General features: G+C 53.9%; 1 protein-coding gene across 4 annotated transcripts in view; it reads right to left on the minus strand.

The window, feature by feature from the left end:
* The window catches only part of ECE1 (endothelin converting enzyme 1), a 126,711-nt gene that overhangs the window by 24,547 nt on the left and 78,445 nt on the right, over positions 1-23,719 (minus strand). For all 4 annotated transcript variants that reach the window (XM_055398761.2, XM_088843332.1, XM_055398759.2 and 1 more), the window contains 5 exons: positions 22,638-22,850; positions 8,941-9,062; positions 7,790-7,936; positions 5,789-5,854; positions 4,479-4,670 (listed from right to left, as the gene is read on the minus strand). In XM_055398761.2, the coding sequence (XP_055254736.1) occupies positions 4,479-4,670; positions 5,789-5,854; positions 7,790-7,936; positions 8,941-9,062; positions 22,638-22,850 (740 nt within the window). The remainder of the gene's footprint in view (positions 1-4,478; positions 4,671-5,788; positions 5,855-7,789; positions 7,937-8,940; positions 9,063-22,637; positions 22,851-23,719) is intronic.

Consider the following 23,719-nt stretch of genomic DNA (forward strand, 5'->3'; position numbering starts at 1 on the left):
TGGTTAGGGAACTAGGTCCCACATGCCACAACTAAGACCCAGCATAGCCAAATAAATACATAAATAATAAGAGCCGTGTCCTGAGTGAGACCTGTACTGGGGTCCGCACCATGAACCAGCTCTGGGACCTCAAGTCACTCCGCAGCCTTTCTTTCAATGGAGACAACAATCCCTGCCAAGTGCCTCTTGGGACGGCTTACTCAATAAATCAGGCTTCTTTTTTTCCAGCTTGTCCATTCCACCCTCTTTCCTTGGCAGGAGCCCCTTAAGCAAGTAACCTCTGGGCCTCCCCATCAAATTTCTGTGGCTGCAAAACATGATGGTGTCCAGGTGAGCTGGTCACACAGAGCTCAACACTTAATGCCATGTGATTGCGTGACTTAGGGGCAAAGACCCCTGGGAGAATAGCCAAGTTGACAAAACGTCTCTGTTTATGCAATTAATGAGAGCTTCATATGGCGACTGGGACTCTGATCAGGGCAGATAGAGGTGATGATAAATCCCTACGTATTTAACACAAGCCTGTTCCTTTAGAGAGAGCAGGTGTTCTGTGCAGGTAAATTCCCACAACTCTGAAATAAGGTGTGTGCTGTATACCAAAATTTTCACACTTTCACTCTTTATTGCTTTAGCGAACACCTGACTTAAAATTCATGTGCCTGGGTCCGTGTCTGTGGAGACAGTTGTTTTAACCAATCAGGACCTTACTTGTGACTCTAAGCCTTTGAGGCACACAGGTGAGCTCTATCTTCCATACCTGCTGCCGGAGAAGAGTCCTGCTGGTCCTGTCCAAGGGGTGAAATGAGTCAAATTGGTTTAGGGCCGGAGACGTGGGCTGTCATCACTGATGACACAGGAACAATACTAAGAATGATGACTGTCGCATGTTCAAATTGCAGGCCAGTTTGCAAAGTTTGAGATCTCAGCCTTTGCCTCATCTCATCATCACGCAACCCCATGGGCAGGGCAGGCGGATTCTCATCCAGCACACCAGGCTTCAGGCGTCCAGCACTTCTTTAAACACTTAGACATTATTTTGTAATATGTACCCATCCCCTTGGAGGGTACACTCCACAGTTTTCAACCTGCCCTCAAAAAATTCTGTGACTTAAAGGTAAGAACCGGGCTTTCCTGGTGGTCAAGTGGCTAAGAATCTGCCTGCCAGTGCAGGGGACACGGGTTCCCTGCCTGATCTGGAAAGATACCACATGCCAGGGGGCAGCTAAGCCGTGTGCCACAGCCATTAAGCCTGTGCTCTAGAGCCCGCAAGCTCTAACAAGAGAAGCTACCACAGTGAGACCCATGCACCCAACAGAGTAGTCCCGCTAGCTGCAACTGGAGAAAGTGCGCCAGGACGGAGATCCAGCGCGGTCAAAAATATAAATAATAAACCTTAAGAAAAGGTGGGTGAGGACCACTGCCCCGGATGGGGGTAAGATCTGCCCCCCGTCTGTCTGTGTGTTCTGGAACACGGCAGGTGTGAACGAGCAAGCAAAGCCCACTGTGTAAGGAAGGAAAGCAAGGTTCAAGGAGTAGGGGGTTGTGTGACTCACCCCAGGCTGGTGGGGGCTGGGCTGCACAGTTCCCTGTCACACCCTCCAGCCTGCTGTCTCTGCTAAAACCCTCCCCACCCGGGGAGTTCTGCAGCTGGGAGGGAGGAAAAGCTTTTCCTCTCTACTTGGAAGAACAGAGCAAAAGCAATGGTGAAAGACCATCTGGGGATGGAGCCTTCAAGCCACTCTGGGGCAGATGCACCAGGGTGACTGCTTTCTCAGCCACTCTCGGGCTTCATGGCCACTCTAGTGGGGACAGTGAGCCCCTCTGGGCTGAGAACCGGGCAGCTGGAGCAAACCAAATAAAGTTGCATCAGCAAACAGCATCTCCCTCGACTTCCTGGCCTTGAAGAGGAAAAAACAGTGCCAGATGGTGCCCCGCACAGGCCTCTGATCTCCATAACAACCCACTCAGCACCACTCCCCACGATGCCAGCTTCTCTGGGGACCTAAAGGGCAGCTGGCATCCAGAAGGAGGCTGGGCTCTCTGGCCCACACCCCCAGGCTTGTGTGGGCTGTGTCCCCACCTGGGACACCTGGTCAGCCTGGCTCCCGCTCACCCCCGTGTGAGACTCACCCTCCCTGACTCTGCCGTGCCCTGGCTCCAGGGCTCTGCCTCTTCTGCACAAAGGTCGAGGCAATGAGACTGAACTTGTTTCCTCGCTGGTGTCCCCAGCTCATCTGGAAGCACGGCCCTAGCATGGTCCTATGGATACTTGTTGGAGGGAGAGGTGAAGACAGAAAAGCGGGTAGGGGTCCAGGTGTTCTTCCGAAAAGGAGAGAAAATGAGCTGAATTCGAATGGATGTGCAGGACTCGGTGGGCAGAGGTGGGCTGGACATCCTTCCCAGGGGGGAGCCAAGCGATGGCAGGAAACAGGAAGATTGATCGAGGCCTTTCTGCTGACTCCTCTGTGACCCTGGGGCCTCGGGGAAGGCCTACACACCATGAGCCAGAAAGAAGAAACTGGGGACTTCCCTGGTGGTCCAGTGGTGAAGACTCCACGCTCTCCATGCAGGAGATCCAGGTTCCATCCCTGGTCAGGGAACTAGATCCCACGTGCTGCCATGAAGAGTTTGCCACAACTAAAGAGAACCCGTGCCACAACTAAGACCCCATGCAGCCAAATAACTAAATAAAAACAAACAAACATAAAAAGAAAAAAGAAGGAACTGAGGCCAGTTCATCACCTGCAAGTCCCAGGCAGCCACCAGGGGGCAGACTTTGGTAGAGGCTGATCTACAGAGGAATCAAGATTGCCTGAGAAATATCAACAACAGATATGCAAAAAAAAAAAAACAAACAGATATGCAGATGACACCACCTTTATGGCAGAAAGTGAAGAAGAACTAAAGAGCCTCTTGATGAAAGTGAAAGAGGAGAGTGAAAAAGTTGGCTTAAGGCTCAACATTCAGAAAACGAAGATCATAGCATCTGGTCCCATCACTTCATGGGAAATAGATGGGGAAACAGTGGAAACAGTGGCAGACTTTACTTTTTTGGGGCTCCAAAATCACTGCAGATGGTGATTGCAGCCATGAAATTAAAAGACGAATACTTTGGCCACCTCATGCGTCGAGTTGACTCACTGGAAAAGAGTCTGATGCTAGGAAGGATTGGGGGTGGGAGGAGACAGGGACGACAGAGAATGAGATGGCTGGATGGCATCACCGACTCAATGGACATGAGTTTGAGTGAACTCCAGAAGTTGGTGATGGACAGGGAGGCCTGGAGTGCTGTGATTCATGGGGTCGCAAAGAGCCGGACACTACTGAGCGACTGAACTGAACTGAACTGAACTGAACTCCTTGGAAAGAAAGTTATGACCAACCTACATAGCATATTAAAAAGCAGAGACATTACTTTGCCAACAAAGGTTCGTCTAGTCAAGGCTATGGTTTTTCCAGTGGTCATGTATGGATGTGAGAGTTGGACCATAAAGAAAGCTGAGTGCCAAAGAATTGATGTTTTTGAACTGGGGTGCTGGAGAAGACTCTTGAGAGTCCCTTGGACTGCAAGGAGATCCAACCAGTCCATCCTAAAGGAAATCAATCCTGAATATTCATTGGAAGGATTGATGCTGAAGCTGAAACTCCAATACTTCAGCCACCTGATGCAAAGAACTGTCTCATTTGAAAAGACCCGGATGTTGGGAAAGAGTGAAGGCAGGAGGAGAAGGGGACAATAGAGGATGAGATGGTTGGATGGCATCACCGACTCAATGGACATGAGTTTGAGTAAGCTCCAGGAGTTGGTGATGGACAGGGAGGCCTGGCGTGCTGCAGTCCATGGGGTCGCAAAGAGTCAGACACAACTGTGCGGCTGGACTGAACTGAACTGATCTACAGAGGAGACAGTGGCCTCTCAGATGGGTTACACCCAACAGAGAGTCGTACAGTGCTGACCATAACCCTGCTATAGCTCCAGGAGGCCGCAGGGGTCATGGTCAAGAGCAGAGCTCCAGTGAGCCAAGCCTGAGTCCAGGTCCCAGCTCCCCTGCCACTTAGAAGCCTGGAGGCCTTGAGCATGTCACCTAACCTCCCGGCTTGGTAAAAGGCAGATGACATCAGATTTATGTGCTGTGTTTATTTGCTATGTGCCAGGCTCGAGGAGCTCGAGAGAATGGACATGCCCAATCAGGATGATTCAATATTGTCATGAGCACAGAGTCTCCCCACCTAACTACGATTTCAGAAAAGCAGACTGGTGTATAGCAAGAGACCAGCTTTGGCGTCACCAGCTGTGTGACCTTCCGCCGGCTACTCGATCTCTCTGAGCCTCAGTGCCATCTGTGAATTAGTGATAACAACCACCCCTGTGCTTCATGGGGCTGTTCTGGTGAAGGAGGTGTCCATGCCCCCAGCCCAGTGCCCTGCATCCTGAATTCCGTGGCCGCCCCAGCCTCCGCGTCAGCCAGTTCAGCTACCTGCAGCTCAGCTGCTGTCACTTTGTGGTAGATGAGCTCCTCATCCCGGCGCTTCTCTTGGGGGATGGTGATGTTGGCCAGTGCCGTCTCAAAGTCCAGGATCTGCTGCATCTGGGGCCGGATGGTGTCCTCGGCCCCTCCGCCCAATAGCTTCCCCAGCTGGACCATGTAGTTCAGGTACCCTGTCAGCACCTGTGGGACCCAGCCCCCCACTTCCATCAGCGGCTGCCACCCACTGTCCATTGGACAAGCCAGGCCAGGGGTGGGCAGTCAGGGCAGCCCTGGGCAGGCAGCCAGGGAGCTGGGGGTTCTACCCAGGAAACCAGCTTCACGAATGGTTTTGGCAGCATACCCCATCACTGGCTCCCCATGGCCCCAGGATAAGGCCCGCCCAGGGCCCCACGTGGGTCGGTCTCTGCTGTCCCGGCCCACACTCCCTCTGGGACGTCCGTCACATGAAAGCCACCAGCGGGGCCACCGCTCAGTTCTCGTCTTGGAAAACACTATTTCTGAACCACCCTGCTCTGCCAGGTCCCCAGATTTGAATTAGAGCCTCAGGTTACCTTCTCAGCTCGCCCTTCCCTTAGCACAATTGCTCATTATGCCTCAAATCTGGTGGTGAGTTATTTAATATCTGCCTCCTCTCCTAGACTTGAAGCCCCACGGGGTGGGAAGCAGGCGGGCCTTGTATGCCACTGTCTCCCCAGCATCAGGCAGTTAGTACGCACTCGCTCAGCACAAGTGGATGGACTCGTGAATGGACAGACACGAATCTCAGGCCACATCTCCCTGGGACATCACGGGAGGCAGCTGGGGGCAGGGAGGGGAAAGTAGGCAGTTTGGAGTCAGCAGATCTAGATGAGAATCTCAGCCTCACCACTGTCGGCCGGCTGTGTGACCTTGAGCAGGTCACTTAGCATCTCTGAGCCTTATTTCCTCCTCCGAAACAGGCCAGGGAAAAATAATACACATATGACAGCTGAGAGGAATGACGTTTAGAGACCTTCAGGACCTGCAGGATTACCAGGAAGGCCAGAGGTAGTGGCCGTTAGATCTGCCTCTCTCTGGAACGGGGACAGATGACACCTATCCCCTGTCCACTGTGCCCACAGGGCAACACATGGAAGAGCCTCGCTCTAAAATGGGGCAAATGGTGCCCCTCCCCCTGCCAGGACTGCTAGGTAAGGGAGCCCTGTATGCTTCTCTAGCTCCAGAGACCTGCAGAGGTGTGGATACTGAGGGTCACCAAGGGGTGTGAACCATGGAGGGAGGGGGGCTGGGGAGGAGCCACTGGGAAGAGGCACACCCACCTTCTCATTCTCAGTTTTGTTCAGGTAATAATCTCTTGAGGGTAAGCCCAGGCCAGACTGGTCCACCTGGAGAGAAAGGTAGGGGTGAGAGGGGATCAGCAGCCATGCACCCAAACCCGCACACGCACAACCGCGCATGCACACCCACACTCACATGTGCACACGCACACATGCGCACGCACACCCACACACTCATACCTGCATGAGCATACCCATGCACGCACACCCGCGCACACAAACGCACACGCACACATGTGCACACGCACACACGTGCACGCACAACCACACAATCACACCCGCACACACGCATACCCACACACTCACACCTGCACGCGCATACCCACGCACACACACCCGCACACATGCATACCCACACACGCACACCTGTGCATGCATACCCATGCACACACCTACATGCACATACCCACGCACACGCATACCCACACACTCACACCTGCACGCGCATACCCACGCACACACACCCATGCACGCACACCCACGCACACAAACGCACACGCACACATGTGCACACGCACACACGTGCACGCACAACCACACAATCACACCCGCACACACGCATACCCACACACTCACACCTGCACGCGCATACCCACGCACACACACCCGCACACATGCATACCCACACATGCACACCTGTGCACGCATACCCATGCACACACCTACATGCACATACCCACGCACACGCATACCCACACACGCACACCTGTGCACGCACACCCATGCACACACACCCATGTATGCACAGTTGCACACGTATACCCATGCACGCACACCCGCACACATGCATACCCACACACGCACACCTGTGCACGCATACCCACACATGCACACCTGTGCACGCACTCCCATGCACACACACCCATGTATGCACACTTGCACACGTATACCCATGCACGCACACCTGCATAAACATATCTGTGCACACATACCCACGCAGCCTCCACCAGCCCCAGGGACAGCAGGTACATAGCAACAGAGGGAAGGGAGCACACGGAAGCACAAGCTGGTAGCAGGGGCCACCCCTGGGATGGGCCCTCCAGTGAGGGCACAGACACATGTGGTCAGCTGCAGGGGTTCACGGCCCTTCTCATGGGCCAGATGGAGCCATCCTCCTCGTTAAACTCCAAGGCTCTGCAGACTCTCTCTGTTTAATTAACCACTTCCCAAGATAATGAGCGGTTCAGAATCACTCAGAGCTATGTCACCTTAGACAAGCTACTGAACCTTTCTGATCCTCAGCTTCTTCAGCTGGAAGACAGGGGAACCATCGAGCCCTCAGAGCTGGGATGAGAATACAAGGAGACAGTACCCATGAAGGGCTTGCTTGGTGCTGGGCAGGGAGGCAGAGTCAATCCCTGATAGCTCCTCACAAAGCCTTCGGTCACGCTCTGACATACCTTGAGTAGGTGTCACTATAGTTCATTTGACTGATAAGGAAACCGCAGCTCAGAGAGGCCGAGGCTCTCCCGCATGGTCGCACACTGAGTCAGTGGTGGAGGTGGGGAGGAACCCGGGAGGAGCTTGGGTTTCTCACTTTTGCAGCTGAAAGGGGGCAGAACCAGGGCTGCGGCTCCCCTGGGTGTGCTGACCGTCTGGGAAGGCTCTGGTGGGAACAGGTGGACTCAAAGCTATTCCCAGCAGAGCCACAAAGGCTGGAGAGACAGAGGTGGGGTGACCAGGAGGTGGCTCCAGCTGTGCCCAGGACTTGACATCACCCCTGGGGCCCACAGGGACCAATCAGAATCCCCCAAATTCACCTTCACTGCAGGTACCCCACCTACCCAAGGAGGTCAAGCCTGCCCTTAAACAACTTCCCCGCCCTAAATCTCACAGTGGGGAGCCTCCAGAGACACCAAGCTCAGAAACCAGAAGCCTGTTGCCCAGGGCAGGTCTGCACCCCTCCCAACCCCGCTACTTGCTAAACGCAAATCAGGCCTGGAGGTCAGGCCCGTCCTCGCCCTAGACCTCCAGGCCACTCACCTGGATCACGTTGCTGTTGGAATTCTTGGAGTCGGCACTGACATAGACGGAGAAGAAAGGGGAGGTGTGGTAGTGGGACGTGACCACCTGCAGGGTGTCCTGGAAGTTGTCCTTGTCCCAGGGCCCCGTGATGTTCCAGCCGCCGAGCTGTGGGGATGGAGAGGGGACAGGGAGGGGATGAGCTGGGTGAAGGCCAGACGTGGGTTCTGCTTCCGCAGCAGACGTGCTGTGTGACCCTCTGCAGTCCTCTGACCTCTCTGGGCCTCAGGAGCAAATGAGAGATCTGGTCTGTCTTCACTGGGGGTTTCTGATCAGTGAGTCATGAGAACATGGCTCCTGCTTCTGAGGTGGCTGACTTTTCCCGAATCTGTGCATTTTTGAATAATCAATCGTGTGAATGTAATTCCTATTAAAGCAGGAATTCAATTGCACTCATAAAAAAATGGGTCCATATTCTTTACAAGGCTGATGAGCTCAGGTCTAACAGAGTCCCTCGCTGAGTTGGGACTTCCTAATGTTCTCTGCCTGTGCCACAGGGGAGGGCTGTCCAGTCCACGGCGCCCATGGTGCCCCACCCTGCCTCAGGGCCCCCTGGAAGCCCACCTGGGAGCGGGGCCTCAGGGGAACAGCAGACCCCCAGGAACACCCATGCCCACCCTTCTGTGTGCACCGGGCCAGCCTTGGGTGGCTCCCCTCAGGGTCCCTCCAAGGCTGACTGGACGGTGCCCAGGAGGGCATTCAGCTCAGCGACATGGGGGGCCCGGTCAGTGTGGCCCTGAGGGCCCGGGAGGGCTCTGCTTCTGACCCCAGAGTTTCTGCTGCTCCTTGCAGGAAACACCCCTCCGCACACACAAACATCCCCTCTGAGGGAATGGAAGCAGCCAGAAAGAGAAACATGTTCCCTGTAAACACAGCCTTTGTCCCACTTGAAGATGCCCACACACACACACACACACATGACAGACATCCCTACTGACGCAGAGATGCACGCACACACGTGCACACACACTCAGGCAGCCTGGCACACATCAGCAGACTCCACGATCCTGTTGGGTGAGGTATGAGGTGGCTGCGCCCTGGCGGTGGAAGCCAGCGGTTTGGGCAGGGGGCAGGGGCAAGGGGCCTGGCGGGGGCAATGGGGCCGGGTCCACCTTCTCGATGAGCTCCATCAGGGGTTTGGCCTTGAGCTCCTCAATCCTGGTTTCGTTCATGCAGGCTCGGTAGTACACCTGGGCCTTCCTCTCTGCCTCGCTCACGCTGGCCGTGGAGTTTTCTGGAACGACAAAGGACAGCGGTTGACGGCACACGCCCGTCCCCACGCTGGGCGGCCCCGGGAGAGGTCGGGGTCCTCAGTTGTGCAGAGGGCTGGCGGAGGGGCCTGTCAGTGCAGGCGAGGAGCCGGGTCAGGGCAGAGACATGGCCTCCGCGGCGGGCACGCCGGAGGGTTCCTCACTTCTGCCCGAGCTTCTCCGCCTCCACGGGACGCCTTCTCAGACCTGTCCTGGGATGGCAGACGACAGTCAGCTTCCCTACCGGCCAGCACGCGGCCCGCACACCCCTGCCTGGCGTGCGGAACAGACACCTGTCTTGGGGTTTTTTTCTCAGATTCCCGAGAACTTCTCTTGTGACCAAGAGTGGACGTGGGCAGAGCTTTGAAGGCCTCGCTCCTCACAGACTGGCTTTCAGCGCCCTTCCTCAGAGAGGCCGGGCGGCTTTGTCCGACCTCGAGTTGACACAGAGGCCCTTTGCCTCGTCCCTTCCCACCCCCACAAGCAGCACCTCAGTGCTTTACCCGGGGACCCCTGGGAGCCTCTGGCCCCTTTCCTTGCCCCTGGGGCCCTGGTCCCGATGCCACCTGCCGAGGACCAGGCTCCTGCACGTGCCCAAGCCTGTCCGTGCCCACTGGAGGTGATGGGGTGGTCTGGGTCTGTTCATCTGGCTCCCCCGGGGCACTCCTCCTCCTGGACCCCGAAACCCCTCCCTCTGCTTCCTGGAGAGACTCCCTACACCCCACTTCCTCCAAGAAGACTCTTCTGGCAGAACTTTATCCATTCATTCACGAAGCAGGTACTAGTTGCTAACTCTAGGCCAGACTCTGTGCCAGCTTTGGGGACACAAAAGACAATGTCCCCGTCCCCATGGAGCTTCCTTTTGAAGGAATAAATACAAATAAATAAATATAAATACAAATAAACACAAACACTAAACAAGGAAACGCATCAAGAAAAAGCTCCCTATAGCCTTTTGCATCGGACACCCTCACACCGCACTCAGCTTCCAAGGCCTCTCAGAGGCCACCTTGCTATGAGGCTTCTCCTAAGAGACTCGTTCACGAAGGGTCTCAACGCTGAGCGCCTACAGGTACCAGGTTGGGCAAGAGGTTTTACGGACACGAATGAGACCCGCCCTTGCCTCTGGGGAGCTCACAGTCTAACGGTGACTCAGGCATGCAAAGATGCGACCTCACACTAACGCAAATGGTTCTGCCACCTACAGAAAGGTCACACCCTTTGGTGGAGTAGGGAGGGCCTACAGGGGAGGGTCTCCAGAGGATGTTCTACTGTTTGAGCCAGTTCTGAAAGACAAAAAGTTACTCACCAGGCAGAAATGAAGGGAAAGGGTACTGGGTCTGGTTGGGGTTGGGGGGAGCTGAACAGGATGAGGCAAAGCAAGGAAGTGTAAAAGGGCCTGGGAGAAAAGAAATGTTTGGCGGAGCCTGTTTCACAAGGGCGGGAGTCATTTCCTGACTGGTCTAATCAGCTTTCCCAGCCCTTCTCCCGAGCGCGCCCCTGCGCGCCAATTCTTACCATAAACAGCGTCACAGGGACCACTGGCAGAGAACGTCAGCCCCGTCTGGCTGCAGTCAAGGAGATGGCCCTGGACGGGTGACGGGAGTTTGAAGGGTGGTATGGAGACGGAGGCCCGGGGGTGTGCTGAGGGGCTGCGGAGGGTATACATAGCCCCGGAGCTCACAGGGGACCACTGCTGAGCCCTGGAGACACCTGAGTGCCACCCCGGGCCCTCTTGGAGCCTGAGAAGAGCCTTCTGGGGGCGGGGAGGGGGGCCATATGGGGCAAGAGCTGCCCGGCTCCACAGACTCTCCAAGCAGAACATCAGGGAATACAAAGTGGGGGTTCCCACCGCCTCCCAGGGGCCTCGTTTCTGTGGCAACATCCCCCAGCAGCTGGGCTATTGAAGAGCCATCCCTGCTCACCAGACCGCAGAAGCAGCCAGCATCCCACTGCCCTCAGCTGGCTCTGGCCATGACCTTGAAATGCCAGGCCAGTGTCAGGGGAGGCACATTCTGTGTGCTCTGGCCCACGGAAGGGCCTAGCATCACCCTCCTTCGCGGCCTCAAGGCCACCAAGATAAGAGGCCCAAATAAAAGACAACCAAGGAACAGCCTGGCTGTGCTCGTTACAGCAAGTTCCAGGCAGCCCCATCACATACAACCCTGAATGATGGCTGGGAGGAGGCGGAATGCCTTGACTTCCCTCTCGGCTTCAAACTTCCTTCCTCCTGGCTCCACACCCCCGTGGTCAACCTCGGTTCATTTCCCCACAAACGTTTACTAAGTTCCAATGGTTTGGGGGCTGCCGGGCTGGGTGAGGAGGCGGCACTGGGCAACTCGGGACACACAGGTCTGCTGGCGTGAGGCCCGCAGCTTGACGGGCCAGATGGACAACAGTGTGGTCCACACAAGACATCCGCTTACACGTGGGCTGACGCTACGAGGAGCAAGCCCAGGGCTTTAAACAGGGTGGCGGGGGAGGCCCGGGAACGCCGTGCTGGAGCTCTGGGCAGGAAGGACGAGCTGGTCGTGGAGCGACTGTGGACGTGGTGCTTGTCGGCCTCGCCCACCGGTCCACAGCCGAGTCCCCCTGCTCCCCCAGCACCGGGCGGACACACAGCAGCCCGCAGCGATGGGTGTGGAGAGAACGGAGCCCAGAGTCTGCGTCTGATGAGGAAGAGGCTGTATCTGGGGGCCGAGAGGGTGCTGAGGCCAGGGCCCATGGGAGACTGGTAAGGGAAGGAAAGAAGGCAGCAGGGCGCGGGGAGGGACGGAGGATGAGTCCCCCGGGGACTGAGCATGTGCCGTCCCCAGCATCTGCCCACGCTGGCCGGGGCCAGAGCCCCGGGAGCAGGCCAAGCTCCTCCACTGCCCCCCACCCTCCCCTGCCTGGCTTTAGGGCCCCTCAGGACCACCCTCGGCATCTTTTCCACCTCCTCTCCTTCCTCCTCACTCAAGGGCACCCGCGACCCCTCAGACTCCTTGCGGGACAGGAGCCAGGGTGAGACGGCCAGCTGGGCACTCGCTGCAGCAGACCAACGCAGTGATGGAGCGATGGGGGGACGGGCAGGGCGGCAGAGAGAAGGACCGAGAAGCCAGTGGGGGAACATCAGAGGAAACAGGAGTCGAGATGCTGCCAGGTTTCCCTGGCCTGAGCCAGGGGCGCTGAGCTACAGAAGTGGGGGGTGGAGGGCAGGTTCGGGGAATGGAACAAGCACTTTGGATTTCAGATATTTTCCATTTGAGATCTATCAGACATCCACGTGGAACTTTGGGGTCAGCTGACAGAGCTGCCGTCTTGAGTACTTTTAGCTCAGAGAGGCATAGGAGTATACACATTCCTTAACATTGCCTAGAGGGCCCTAGAGCATGCATTCTCAGTGGGGGTAATGCTGCTCCTAAAGAGGCGAGAAAATTAATTCTTGAATATCAGGAACATCTTGTTCTTTCTTTTTCCCTTTGCTGTGCCAAGCAGCACGCAGAATCTTCGTTCCCTGACCACGGATCAAACCTGTGCCCTCTGCACTGGAAGCACAATCTTTTTTTTAAGTTTTTAAAAAATGTGGACTATTTTTTTTCCCCTGGTTGAATTTTTACAATATTCCTTCTGTTCTGTGATTGTGATTTTTTTTGGCAGTGAGGCATGTGGGATCTTCGCTCCCCAACCAGGGACTGAAGCCACACACCGCCCCCCTGCACTAGAAGGCGAAGTCTTAACCACTGGACCACCAGTAAAGTCCCTAGAAACATCTTATTTTATGAATACATACAGGGCTTCCCTGGTGGCTCAGTGGTAAAGAATCCACTTGCCAGTGCAGGAGATGCGGGTTCGATCCCTCGGCTGGAAAGTTCTCCCGGAGAAGGAAATGGCAATCCACTCCAGTACTCTTGCCTGGAAATTCCATCGACAGAGGAGCCTGGCAGGTTATAGACCACGGGGTCACAAAAGAGTCAGACACGACTTAGCGAGTGACGAAACCACAATAACAGTACAGAAACAAGCGCACAGTGTATCTGTGGGGTTAAAATTTTAGGGAGGGGGCAGTCATTAAAAGAGGCTGAGAAACACTGCCCCGAATGATCCGGGCCTCGCCACCTCCCAAACTCCAGCTCGAGCCTGTCATCTGTTGCCTCCCTCTTGATCCCACACTCCTACCCCAGGGCCACCGTGCTCCTGTTCCTCCTGCCGGCCGCACTCTTCCCCTCACATCCTTGTGGGCTGTTTTCTCTCTTAATTCAAGCTTCTGCTCAAGGGGCCCCTCCTCCACAGGCCCATCCTTCCTGATCACCGTGGCTACAATGACCTCTCCCTTCTCTGGTCTTGCCTCCTACCTGATTCCTTTTCAAGGCCAAATCGGAAAAGGAGTACGTCAAGACTGTATATTGTCACCCTGCTTATTTAACTTATATGCAGAGTACATTGTGAGAAATGCTGGGCTAGATGAAGCACAAGCTGGAATCAAGATTGCCAGCAGAAATATCAATAATCTCAGATATGCAGATGACACCACCCTTATGGCAGAAAGTGAAGAACTAAAGAGCCTTTTGGTGAAAGTGAAAAGGGAGAGTGAAAAAGTTGGTTTGAAACTCAACATTCAGAAAACCAAGATAATGGCATCTGGTCCCATTACTTCATGGCAAATAGATGGGGAAACAATGGAAACAGTGACAGACTTTATTTTTTGGGCTCCAAAATCACTGCAGATGGTGACTGCAGCCATGAAATTAAAAGAAGCTTGCTCCTTGGAAGAAAAGCTATGACCAACCTAGATAGCATATTAAAAAGCAGGGACATTACTTTGCCAACAAAGGTCCATCTAGTCAAGGCTATGGTTTTTCCAGTAGTCAAGTATGGATGTGAGAGTTGGACTATAAATAAAGCTGAGTGACAAAGAATTGATGCTTTTGAAGTGTGGTGTTGGAAAAGACTCTTGAGAGTCCCTTGGACTGCAAGGAGATCCAACCAGTCCATCCTAAAGATCAGTCCTGGGTGTTCATTGGAAGGACTGATGTTGAAGCTGAAACTCCAATACTTTGGGCACCTGATGGGAAGATCTGACTCATTGGAAAAGACCCTGATGCTGGGAAAGATTGAAGGTGTGAGGAAAAGGGGACGACAGAAGATGAGATGGTTGGATGGCATCACCTACCCAATAGACATGAGTTTGAGTGAACTCCAGGAGTTGGTGATGGACAGGAAGGCCTGGCGAGCTGCAGTCCATGGGGTCGCAGAGTCAGACACGACTGAGCGACTGAACTGAACTGAGCTGAAGTCTTTACAACCATGTCATTTATTAACTCATTAATTTGTTGACTCTCTGTCTCCCCCATGGGAATGTAACTTCCACAAAGAAAGACTGCTAAATTCCTTACACGACCCTGGGCACCTAGCGAAGCTGCCATACCATCAGCGGACAGCATGAAACTGTTGAGAGAACGAGGGAAGGTGTGTCTGGGGGCTCCACAGACAAAGGCGTCCATCACTTGAGCCTAAGGGAGGAGGCTCGGTTTCAGAGTGAAATCAGGCACAGCTGATTTTCTCCTGAGGAAAGCTTGGTTTCCTGTAAGACACCCCAGACCGTGTTTACTTCCCAGAAGTAGAGAACGGCCTAGGAGGAAGGGGCTGGGCAGTGCCTAGGACGCAGTGTGCGTGCGTGCTCAGTCACTGAGTCATATCCGACTCTTGCCACCCCATAGACTGTAGCCAGCCAGGCTCCTCTGTCCATGGGATTTCCCAGGCAAGAATGCTGGAGTGGGTTACCACCTCCTCCTCCAGGGGATCTTCCCAACCCAGGGATTGAACTCACGTCTCCTGAGTCTCCTGCACTGGCAGGTGGATTTTTTTTTTTTTTTAACCAGGGATGGCCCCAGGACCCAGAAGGGGCCCATATTTTGAAAATGGTGGCACTTCCAGGACCCCAGTGGTCTGGAAACAATTTGGCAGCTCAGGACCAGACAATAGGACTCCCAAATGCCTGGATACTTCCTTCCAGGGACCCCAAATTCCAGAAACTTCCTCTGTCACTTCCCCAAAATCCCAGAGAGGAAAGAGAGCATCCCATTTAATCGCCCCACTTCTTCCTCTGGAAGTTTTTATTGGAACACCCTTTCCCACAGCACTCCCGGGGAGGAAACAGACGCTGGGCGGCTGCAGAGATGGGGGTCCTGGGATTCCAGGGCACCCCTCACTGTGCTGCAGCCAGACCAGCCGGCCAGGAGCACGTGGGGCCCTGACTCCACGTCAGGGCAGGACTGGCATTTGTTTCAGATAAAACCACAGACACAGCTCTGACAGTCACAGGCCTCAGGAGCCCCATCTGGTGAGGGTAAGAGGCAGCTGATAAGGAGGTGCCCTTTTCTACAGAAGAACAAGATGATAAGACCATTCCCGCTTACTGGCGACGCACCGCGGGTTAGGCCATTTGCTGGGACCTTTTCATCACCTCACGGACACGCTGCGGTGGATACGGTCGCCCCATTACACAGAGAAGGAAAACGAGGTCCAGGGAGACGAAGGAACTTGCCTAGGAAGGCAGAGGTGATGGGCGGCACGCTGGAATTTGAACCCACGCATTTTCAAGCCTCCCGGAGATAACACATGGCTTCCTGTGTGTGGGTGTGGCTGTGTATGTGTGTCTTGTCACAGCCGCTTCCACAGTGGGTACCAATTTAGAGGCAAGAGGCTGGGTCACTGGTCCAAGGTCACACCAGTGAGTGGCTGAGGCCAGAGCAGAGGCCTACACTCTCTCGCCATCTCTTTCCGCTCCTACAGGTTGGCCTGGAACACCGGAGGGAGATTTGAAGCAATCCAGCCACCCCTAAGAAGCCCTGGAGACCCACTCCCATCCTTGGATCAACTCATCACTTAATCCATCTAGGGACTCCACGGGTGATCCAGCGGTGAAGAATCTGCCTGCCAGTGCAGGGGACACAGGGTCAACCTTGGGTGGGAAGATCCCATGTGCTACAAAGCAGCTAGGGTTTCCCAGGTGACGCTACTGGTAAAGAACCTGCCTGACAACGCAGGAGACATAAGAGATGCAGGTTCGATCCCTGGGTCAGGAAGATCCCCTGGAGGAGGGCATGGCAACCCACTCCAGTATTCCTGCCTGGAGAATCCTCATGGACAGAGGAGCCTGGCGGGCTACAGTCTATAGGGCTGCAGTGAGTCAGATTCAACTGAAGTGACTTAGCACGCATGCACGCACAGAGCAACTAAGCCTATGCACAACTACTGAGTTTGAGTGGCTAGAGCCCAAGCTCTGCAACAGGAGAAGCCACTGCGATGAGAAGCCCACACACAGCAAGGGAGAGGCGCCCCTGGCTCAGCACAGCCAGGGAAAGTGCAGGCACAGCAACCAGACCCCGCGCCGCCAAGAGTAAATAAAGAGTGGATTAAAAACCAATCCATCTAACCACCACCCCCCACCAAACGTGGAAGAAGAAGGGCCCGCTGCTGCAGGAATGACATTGGATAGAAGGCATTTCACATGCAGATCTCGTCCACAGAGCTTTCAGTGTGCACAGGAAGATGAAGCTACATTCGACAGTAAATACTGGAAAGACAAAAGAAAATGACAACAGAAGAGATGCCACAGGGTGACAGGATTAACCACCAAGTCCCTGACACAGACAGATTTGATGCCACTGGGATGATTCTGTCTGCATCTGGTCAGGAGTAGAAGAAAGGAAACCATTAACTTGGGCTTTATGGAATCTGCATTACTTGAATTGTTACAAGAAGGCATCAATTGTTTTTTTTTGCATGATTCATCTTAGAATATAAAATACAGTAAACATGACAAGTACACAAAATGCAATTGCAGCTCAAGGCTGGAGAGGCTCTTCGGCAACCACAGAAGGCATAGCGGGAGAAGCACGTTTGACAGTCTTGTAGGACTGGGAGGGGGTGGGGAAGGTATTGCAGATGGCAGAAGAGCCTGTGCTGAAAGCACAAGGTAGAATGCCTGAGGCGAGGCCCGGCCTAAGGGGCGACAGGTCCAACTGCATCTTTCCCCTGATGAAGTGAGGACACCCTCTGGTCTCCCCAAAGCCTACGAGGTCAGCCCACGCCGGCAGCTCGGATGGATGGCAGAGGCTGAGGCACCTGGGTCTCAAGCGGCTGAGGTCGTCCCCTTCTAGCCAGCAGGCTGCCAGGACTTGCCACGGTGGCATTTGGCCCAGCTCAACACACCCGCTACAGATGTCCCTGGATTTCCTCGGAGGGGGCCAGAGCAAACACCTCGCTGTTCACAGAAAGAGGTGGCTTGCCCAAAGTCACGGGGCAAGCTGATGGTAACAGCTGTCCTGCCCGGCCAGCTGATAACAATCCTCACGGGCCACAGAGTTGTCTTCCTCCCCCCCAGAGAAGCCACCCCCACCCAGGCCAGCCTGCCCAGCCAGGCCCCTTGTGTATCCCTCCTAGGGCCTGCTGGCTGACCCCTTTGTCTTGGGGGAGCTGAAACCAGCCTGACCTGGAGTCCAAGAATGCACTGGCCCACGCTCCTGCATATTTCGCTTACCTGCTCACCTGCTTCCTGCCCCTTGGGGAATTTCCAGGTATCAAGAGTCCCAGGTATCAAGGCCCACAGGGGAGGGGTCGTTTCCAGACTGGTTTTCAAGAGTGAGCCTGGGGGGAGGGGATGCCAGGATACACCTCGTGGGGAAGCTCTCGGTCACAATGACATGAGGGGACCCTGACTACTTGCTCATTGGGCCCGGGCCAGGTCTCCCCTGGCCCGGAGAACAAAATCAAGCAGCCATCAGGGAAAAGAGATGGCAGGGTAGACCCTACTTCTGGGCTGCTCCGTGACCTCTGTGCACAGCAGAATCAGTAGAGAAAGAAGACAGGTCTGAGGCCCCAGCTCCACCGTTTCCCAGGAGATCCATCTCCTTTGTATTTTTGAATCACATCTGTAAAATGGGCATATGCTCCATGACGTGAAGAAAATAATACAAGTAAACAACCCAGCACCCATACCTCTTGAGGCTTCCCTGGTGGCTCAGATGATAAAGAATCTGCCTGCAGTGCAGGAGACTGGGGTTGGATCCCTGCGTTGGGAAGATCCCCTGGAGAAAGGAATGGCTACCGCTCTAGTATCGCTGCCCGGAGAATTCCCTGGACAGAGGAGCCTGGCTAAAGTGAGGTAAGTGAAGTAGCTCAGTCATGTCCACTCTCTGCAATCCCACGTCTGTAGCCGACCAGGCTCCTCCACCCACAGCATTCTCCAGGCAAGTGTACTGGAGTGGGTGCCATTTCCTTCTCCAGGAAAACAGTAACTGAGAGACCCTTTAACAGGCCAGTGTTCCTCGTCGTCCAAAGGATCCTGTGGCCGTTCAGTATCACAGAAGAAGATCAGGAGTGGCTTTTTAAACTCTGGGGATCAAACTTGTCCCGTTTTTTAAAATACATTTTAAAGAAGTGTTTTTGGAACTGCTAGCTCCCATCTGTAAGAGAGAAAAAAGCGGCATCCTGGCTAAGGGACTGCAAAGAGTCGGACACAACTGAGTGGCTAAACGTTCACACCTCCTTCTGATAAACGGCTCTATCAGGGCTTCTATAAGAGAAAAACAAACACCGTGCATTAACGCGTATGTGTAGAATCTGAAAAAGCTGGTTTAAACAGTCTTATTTACAAAGCGGATAGAGTCACAGAGCAAACTGATGGATGCCAGGGGGGAAAGCGGAGGCTTGGGATGAACTGGGAGACTGGGACTGACACACACACACTACCGATACTACGTATAAACAGACAACTAAGGAGAGCCCACTGTATGGCACAGGGAACGCTACTGTAACGCTCGGCGGTGCCCTAAATGGGAGGGCACACATGGGCACAAGCAGCTGATCCACTACACTGCAGCAGAAACTAACACACCATGGCAAAGCAAATTTACTCTGATCACATTCTTTTTTAAATGAAATAAGTGAAAAGTGAAGCTGCTCAGTCGTGTCCGACTCTTAGGGACCCCATGGGCTGTGGTCTACCAGGCTCCTCAATCCATGGGATTTTCCAGGCAAGAGTACTGGGGTGGGTTGCCATTTCCTTCTCCAGGGGATCTTCCCAACCCAGGGATCAAACCTGGGTCTCCCGAAATGTAGGCAGACGCTTTACCGTCTGAGCCACCAGGCAAGTCCAAGAAATAAAAGAAATAAAACAAGCAACAATTACTCTCTCTGTGACCACCCACGAATCCTCAGAACACCCCTGCCAGTACTCTGAGTTGGTTCCCAGTTCATAGGTGAAGGGCTGAAGCAGGCGGGGCAGCCCTCTGTAGTCACACAGCCTGGAGGGAGGGGCCTGACCTGGAACTCACCAACCCCCACCACTGAGGAAGGCAGTTCTGCTGAGCGCCTACTGGGTGCCAGGCTCTGTGCCAAGCACGCTAACCCATCACACGCGAGATGATACCCACAGTAACCTTAAGCGTCAGGCAACACCATCATCCACCTTTTACAGATCGTGAAATGAAGTTGTAAAGAAGGCGGGTCACTCATCCAAGGCCACATGTGATTGGCCAGCTTGCTGGGGCTCCTGATCCCACCCGGCCCTGACCCGGGGTCAGGGGCTTGAACACAGGGTCCTCCTGGCTGTTGCACGCCAGCTCAGTGCAGCTCCCCGCCTTCAGGGTCAGCGAGGATGAAAGGCCAGAGTCAAGATTGGAGGCCACCGCTGTGGGGGCAGGATGGGGTGGGGATGGGCTGAGTCTTGGCCAAGACCCAAGGTCTTCCCGATAAAACCACGATCCTTCCAGAAGCAGCAGATCAGGACCCAGGGCTGCCCTCCCCAAGGGCCAACCCCGGGCCTACCTGGGCAGGCAGAGGGCCTGTCTGCCTTTCTCTGCAGGCCCCTCTCGGTGTGAACTGGTCCCCATGGCTGAAGCCCCCGGACCAGCAGGGTGTCCTTGGAGAGCTTAACTTTCTCTCAGTTTCGTCGTCCAGGAAACGGGACCGCAGTTCCGAGGTCCCAGGGTGACCGTGAGGATTAAGGAGGCAGTGGATATAAAGAGCCTGGTACACAGCCTGGCACGGAGCAGACACTCAGCAAGTGCCCGTCTGTTTCCTTCTTTCCTTCAGACTCTCAACACTTTGTGCTTCCTGCAAGTTCTCCCCAAAAAGATGGGCAGAGTACCATCGTTGGTGCCCAGAGGAGGTGGTGTGGGACAGGAAAGGGACAGGTGACCAGGATTCAGGCAGTGGCACTTCTGCCTGTCTCGGGGAGCTCTCTGGACTTCCGGTTCCTCATCTATCAAGTGGGGTGAGCAACAGCTTCCTAGTTCCTACAGGAGCAGGGTCACAAGGAATGGCATTACGAAAGAGCTCTGTAAACTGGAAAGTGTTGGGCAAAGGTCAAGGGTGAATGCAAGAGTAACACCAGCACAGCCAGCAGCCACCACAACACGCCTGGCTCCAGCAAACTGCTCTGCAGATATTTTTCCACTTAATTTTCACAACCTGGAGGAGGTGTGGTTCCCATTGTACTGATGACAAGATGCCCAGAGAGGTTATGTCACTGACCTAAGATCACACACTAAGTGGCAGAACCGGGACTTGAATCCAGGTCCTGGTGAAGGACACAGAGGCACTAGCCCACATCATTATCCTACCTACTGTCCTGCCATATTTTTCATTTTTTTGACCATGCTGCACAGCACTGTGGGATCTCAGTCTAGTCCCCAGACCAGGGATAGAACCTGTGCCCCTTGCATTGGAAGCACATACTCTTAACTAAACTGCCGGGGAAGTCCCCAGATACAACTTATTTACTTTGGGGTCTGCAACATGCAGCATATGGGATCTTCGTTTCCCAACCAGGGAACCTGTGACTCCCGCAGTGGAAGTGTGGTATCGAAACTACTGGACCATCAGGGGAGTCCTCTGTTCTCCTGCTTTGGTTGATGATCCCTGCCCAGTCTCCAGCTGTGTCTTTAGATGCTGGGAAAGGATATCCCTGAGTTCTAGTCTGGCCACCACAGACATACTTGCCTTTAGTTCTGAAATAAAAGGCTGGGTCCCCTTGCAAAGGCAATCGGGTGGCAGAAAGCACGCAGGGGGCTGTGTTATTCCTGACATGGGGTTCCCTCAGCCCCACCTCCACCCACCACCTTTTCTGATCCTCAGGAGACAAGCAGGTCTCCTTGCGCCCAGAGGCCCTGCCCAGGAGCTGCTGGGTACCAAGGAGAAGTGGTGGGTGAGTTTCACCCTGCAGCAGCCACGCCCCCTGGGGCTGAGGTGAGAAAGAAAGGAAAGGTCTCCATAATCTGGTTTGCTAATTTCCACTTTCATCTTAAAGGCACAGTCTCCTGAAATTCATAATCATCAAGTTAGAATCTTTTCCTGTCTCATAGGAAGGTTTCTATCCTGTTGAGAAGATTTACCCCTTTTTAGGGGCTTCTCAGGAGTCACCAGTGGTAAAGAATCTGCCTGCCAATGCAGGAGACGAGGGTTCAATCCCTGGGTCAGGAAGTTCACTTTGGAGAAGGCAATGGTAACCCACTCCAGTATTCTTGCCAGGTGAATCCCAGGGGCAGAAGAGCCTGGTGGGCTATAGTTCACAGGGTCGCAAAGAGACAGACATGACTGAGCCCTCTTTTAGATGTCTTCTTCAATTTACCTACTTTTGTTTGGGTATTAAGAAGGTTTTATTTTGTAAGAAAGTATTTTTTAAATTTAATAAGTATTTCTTCAATCTAAGTTCTATCATTGATGAATTAATGGACTGACTCTTCATGATCTAGCTCCTATCAGCACTGAGGGTCCCAGGATGGGGCAGGGGTCAGCAGGAGACAGGCATGGTGAAGGTCTTGGTCCCAAAGGGGTTCAAGTCGGGACCCTTATAGGTTACAGCACGGCGTGTTTTGATTCCACATGTAGAGGAGCACCCTAAGGGGCAGATGCTAATTCGACAGACATTGACTAAGGACACAGCCTCAAACAAGACAGACGTGGGATTCTAACCTGAGAATAAAACCATCAACACCAAGGTCAGATAGAAGTGCTAATGGCCTAACAAGGTATAACGCGAAGAACTTTGGTGAGACGGCTTATCACGAGGCCAAGGAAGACTCCTGCCTTTGGATGACTCTCAGATAAACCGTTGTCAGAACTTGGATCGGCTCACAACCTTAAAATCTGGACCCAGCATGCTCAGCCTTCATTCCTTTTGCTCACAACTTGCAAACCTCCCGGTTAAAACCAGTCAAAAACTAAGCCACCGCTTGAAGCCATAAACTACGACCATAGCTACAGCTCTCACACACCCATGACGTGCCGTACATACCATGCTAACGCTTCATACATCTGCTCGCTAGTTCTTGACACTCTGCAGTTTGGGCCTTACTAGTCCCATTTTTACAGACAGAGAAAGTGAGGCTCAGTGATCAGTAACCTAGGATCACACGCCCAGAGATGGGGCAGACATTCTAACCCAGCCTTGTCGGCTCCCAACCCTTTCGTCTCCCCATCCCGCCAACCTCGTCCTTCAGCCGAGCCTGGCCGGGTGCAGAGGGCAGCCACCCTCTGCAGCCCATTCCCCAGTCCCCCCACCGGGTGCCTACCGAGTAGATGCTTGATGATGGCTTGGTTGTGTTCCCAGAGGTTGCTAAAGGTCCCCCAGCGTGAGTGGCCGTCAGGCACGGGGTTGGCTTTGATCCAGCCGCCGCAGGCGTAGGTGAAGAAGTCCTGGCAGGGGTCCACCGTGGGGTCCATGGAACTCAAGATGGAGCTGGTCACTGAGATGCAGGCCTCACTTAGGCACACCGAGGGCGTTCCTGGCAGGAGTCAAGGGTAAGAGGTCAATGAAGGGCAGGCAGGGAGGAGGCTATGAAAATAGAGTGCAGGCGGTCTGGGGCCCTGGACTGCCAGGCCCCACCCCAGCCCTGACCAGACAATCACTAGAACACTACAAAGACCCCAGTGGATTTATGATCTCCTGGCTCGTAAAATAAGACTTCTGTTTAGCTGCCTAAAATCCCTCCTGTGACTTTAAAACAAGAACCAAAGTGCTTCTTTTAATCAGTCCTTCCATAAATATTCATCGATTTTTAAAAATTATTTCCTGAGGCTCAACAATGCATTCATTTATTCAACGAAACAATTACTGAGCATCTTCCAGGTTCTTTGCTGAGTGCAGGTGTGTGTGTGTGGCAGGAGATATGAAAGCATAGTCTTTTTTAATGATTTAGTGGGGGATGTAAACTTATCTAAGAAAAGTCAGGACTACAGAAGGAGAAATGTCCGCTATTCATTATGCACGCACTTACTGAGGACACATAACCCACACCAAACGCCTGAAGCGGACGACATGGTGCCAGGATTCAGGAAGAAGGGAAGACTGAGGAGTAGAAGAAGCATGAAAAATCCCTCCCGCTGGGTAAAAGGCAGGAGGATCATCTCGCTGAATTTTCAAAAACGCGAAAAGGAAACAACCCTAAGAGATCACTTTGCTTCGAGCCATTTTTATATATTGGGAAGCAGAGGCACAGGGAGACTAAGCACCCTGTTCAGTGGCCCGTGGGGTTTGAGTCCCACCCTCTCTCTGCTTGGGCCTGGAAGGGAGCTCTTTCCGTGATGACTGGCCCCTGGGGGAGGGCTGCCAAATCCTACAAGAGCCACAAAGCACAAGGAACAAAGAAATCCG

The sequence above is a fragment of the Moschus berezovskii genome, chromosome 2 (genome assembly GCF_049115385.1).
Source record: "Moschus berezovskii isolate FMDL1 chromosome 2, NW_MosBer_1.0, whole genome shotgun sequence".
NCBI lineage: Eukaryota > Metazoa > Chordata > Mammalia > Artiodactyla > Moschidae > Moschus > Moschus berezovskii.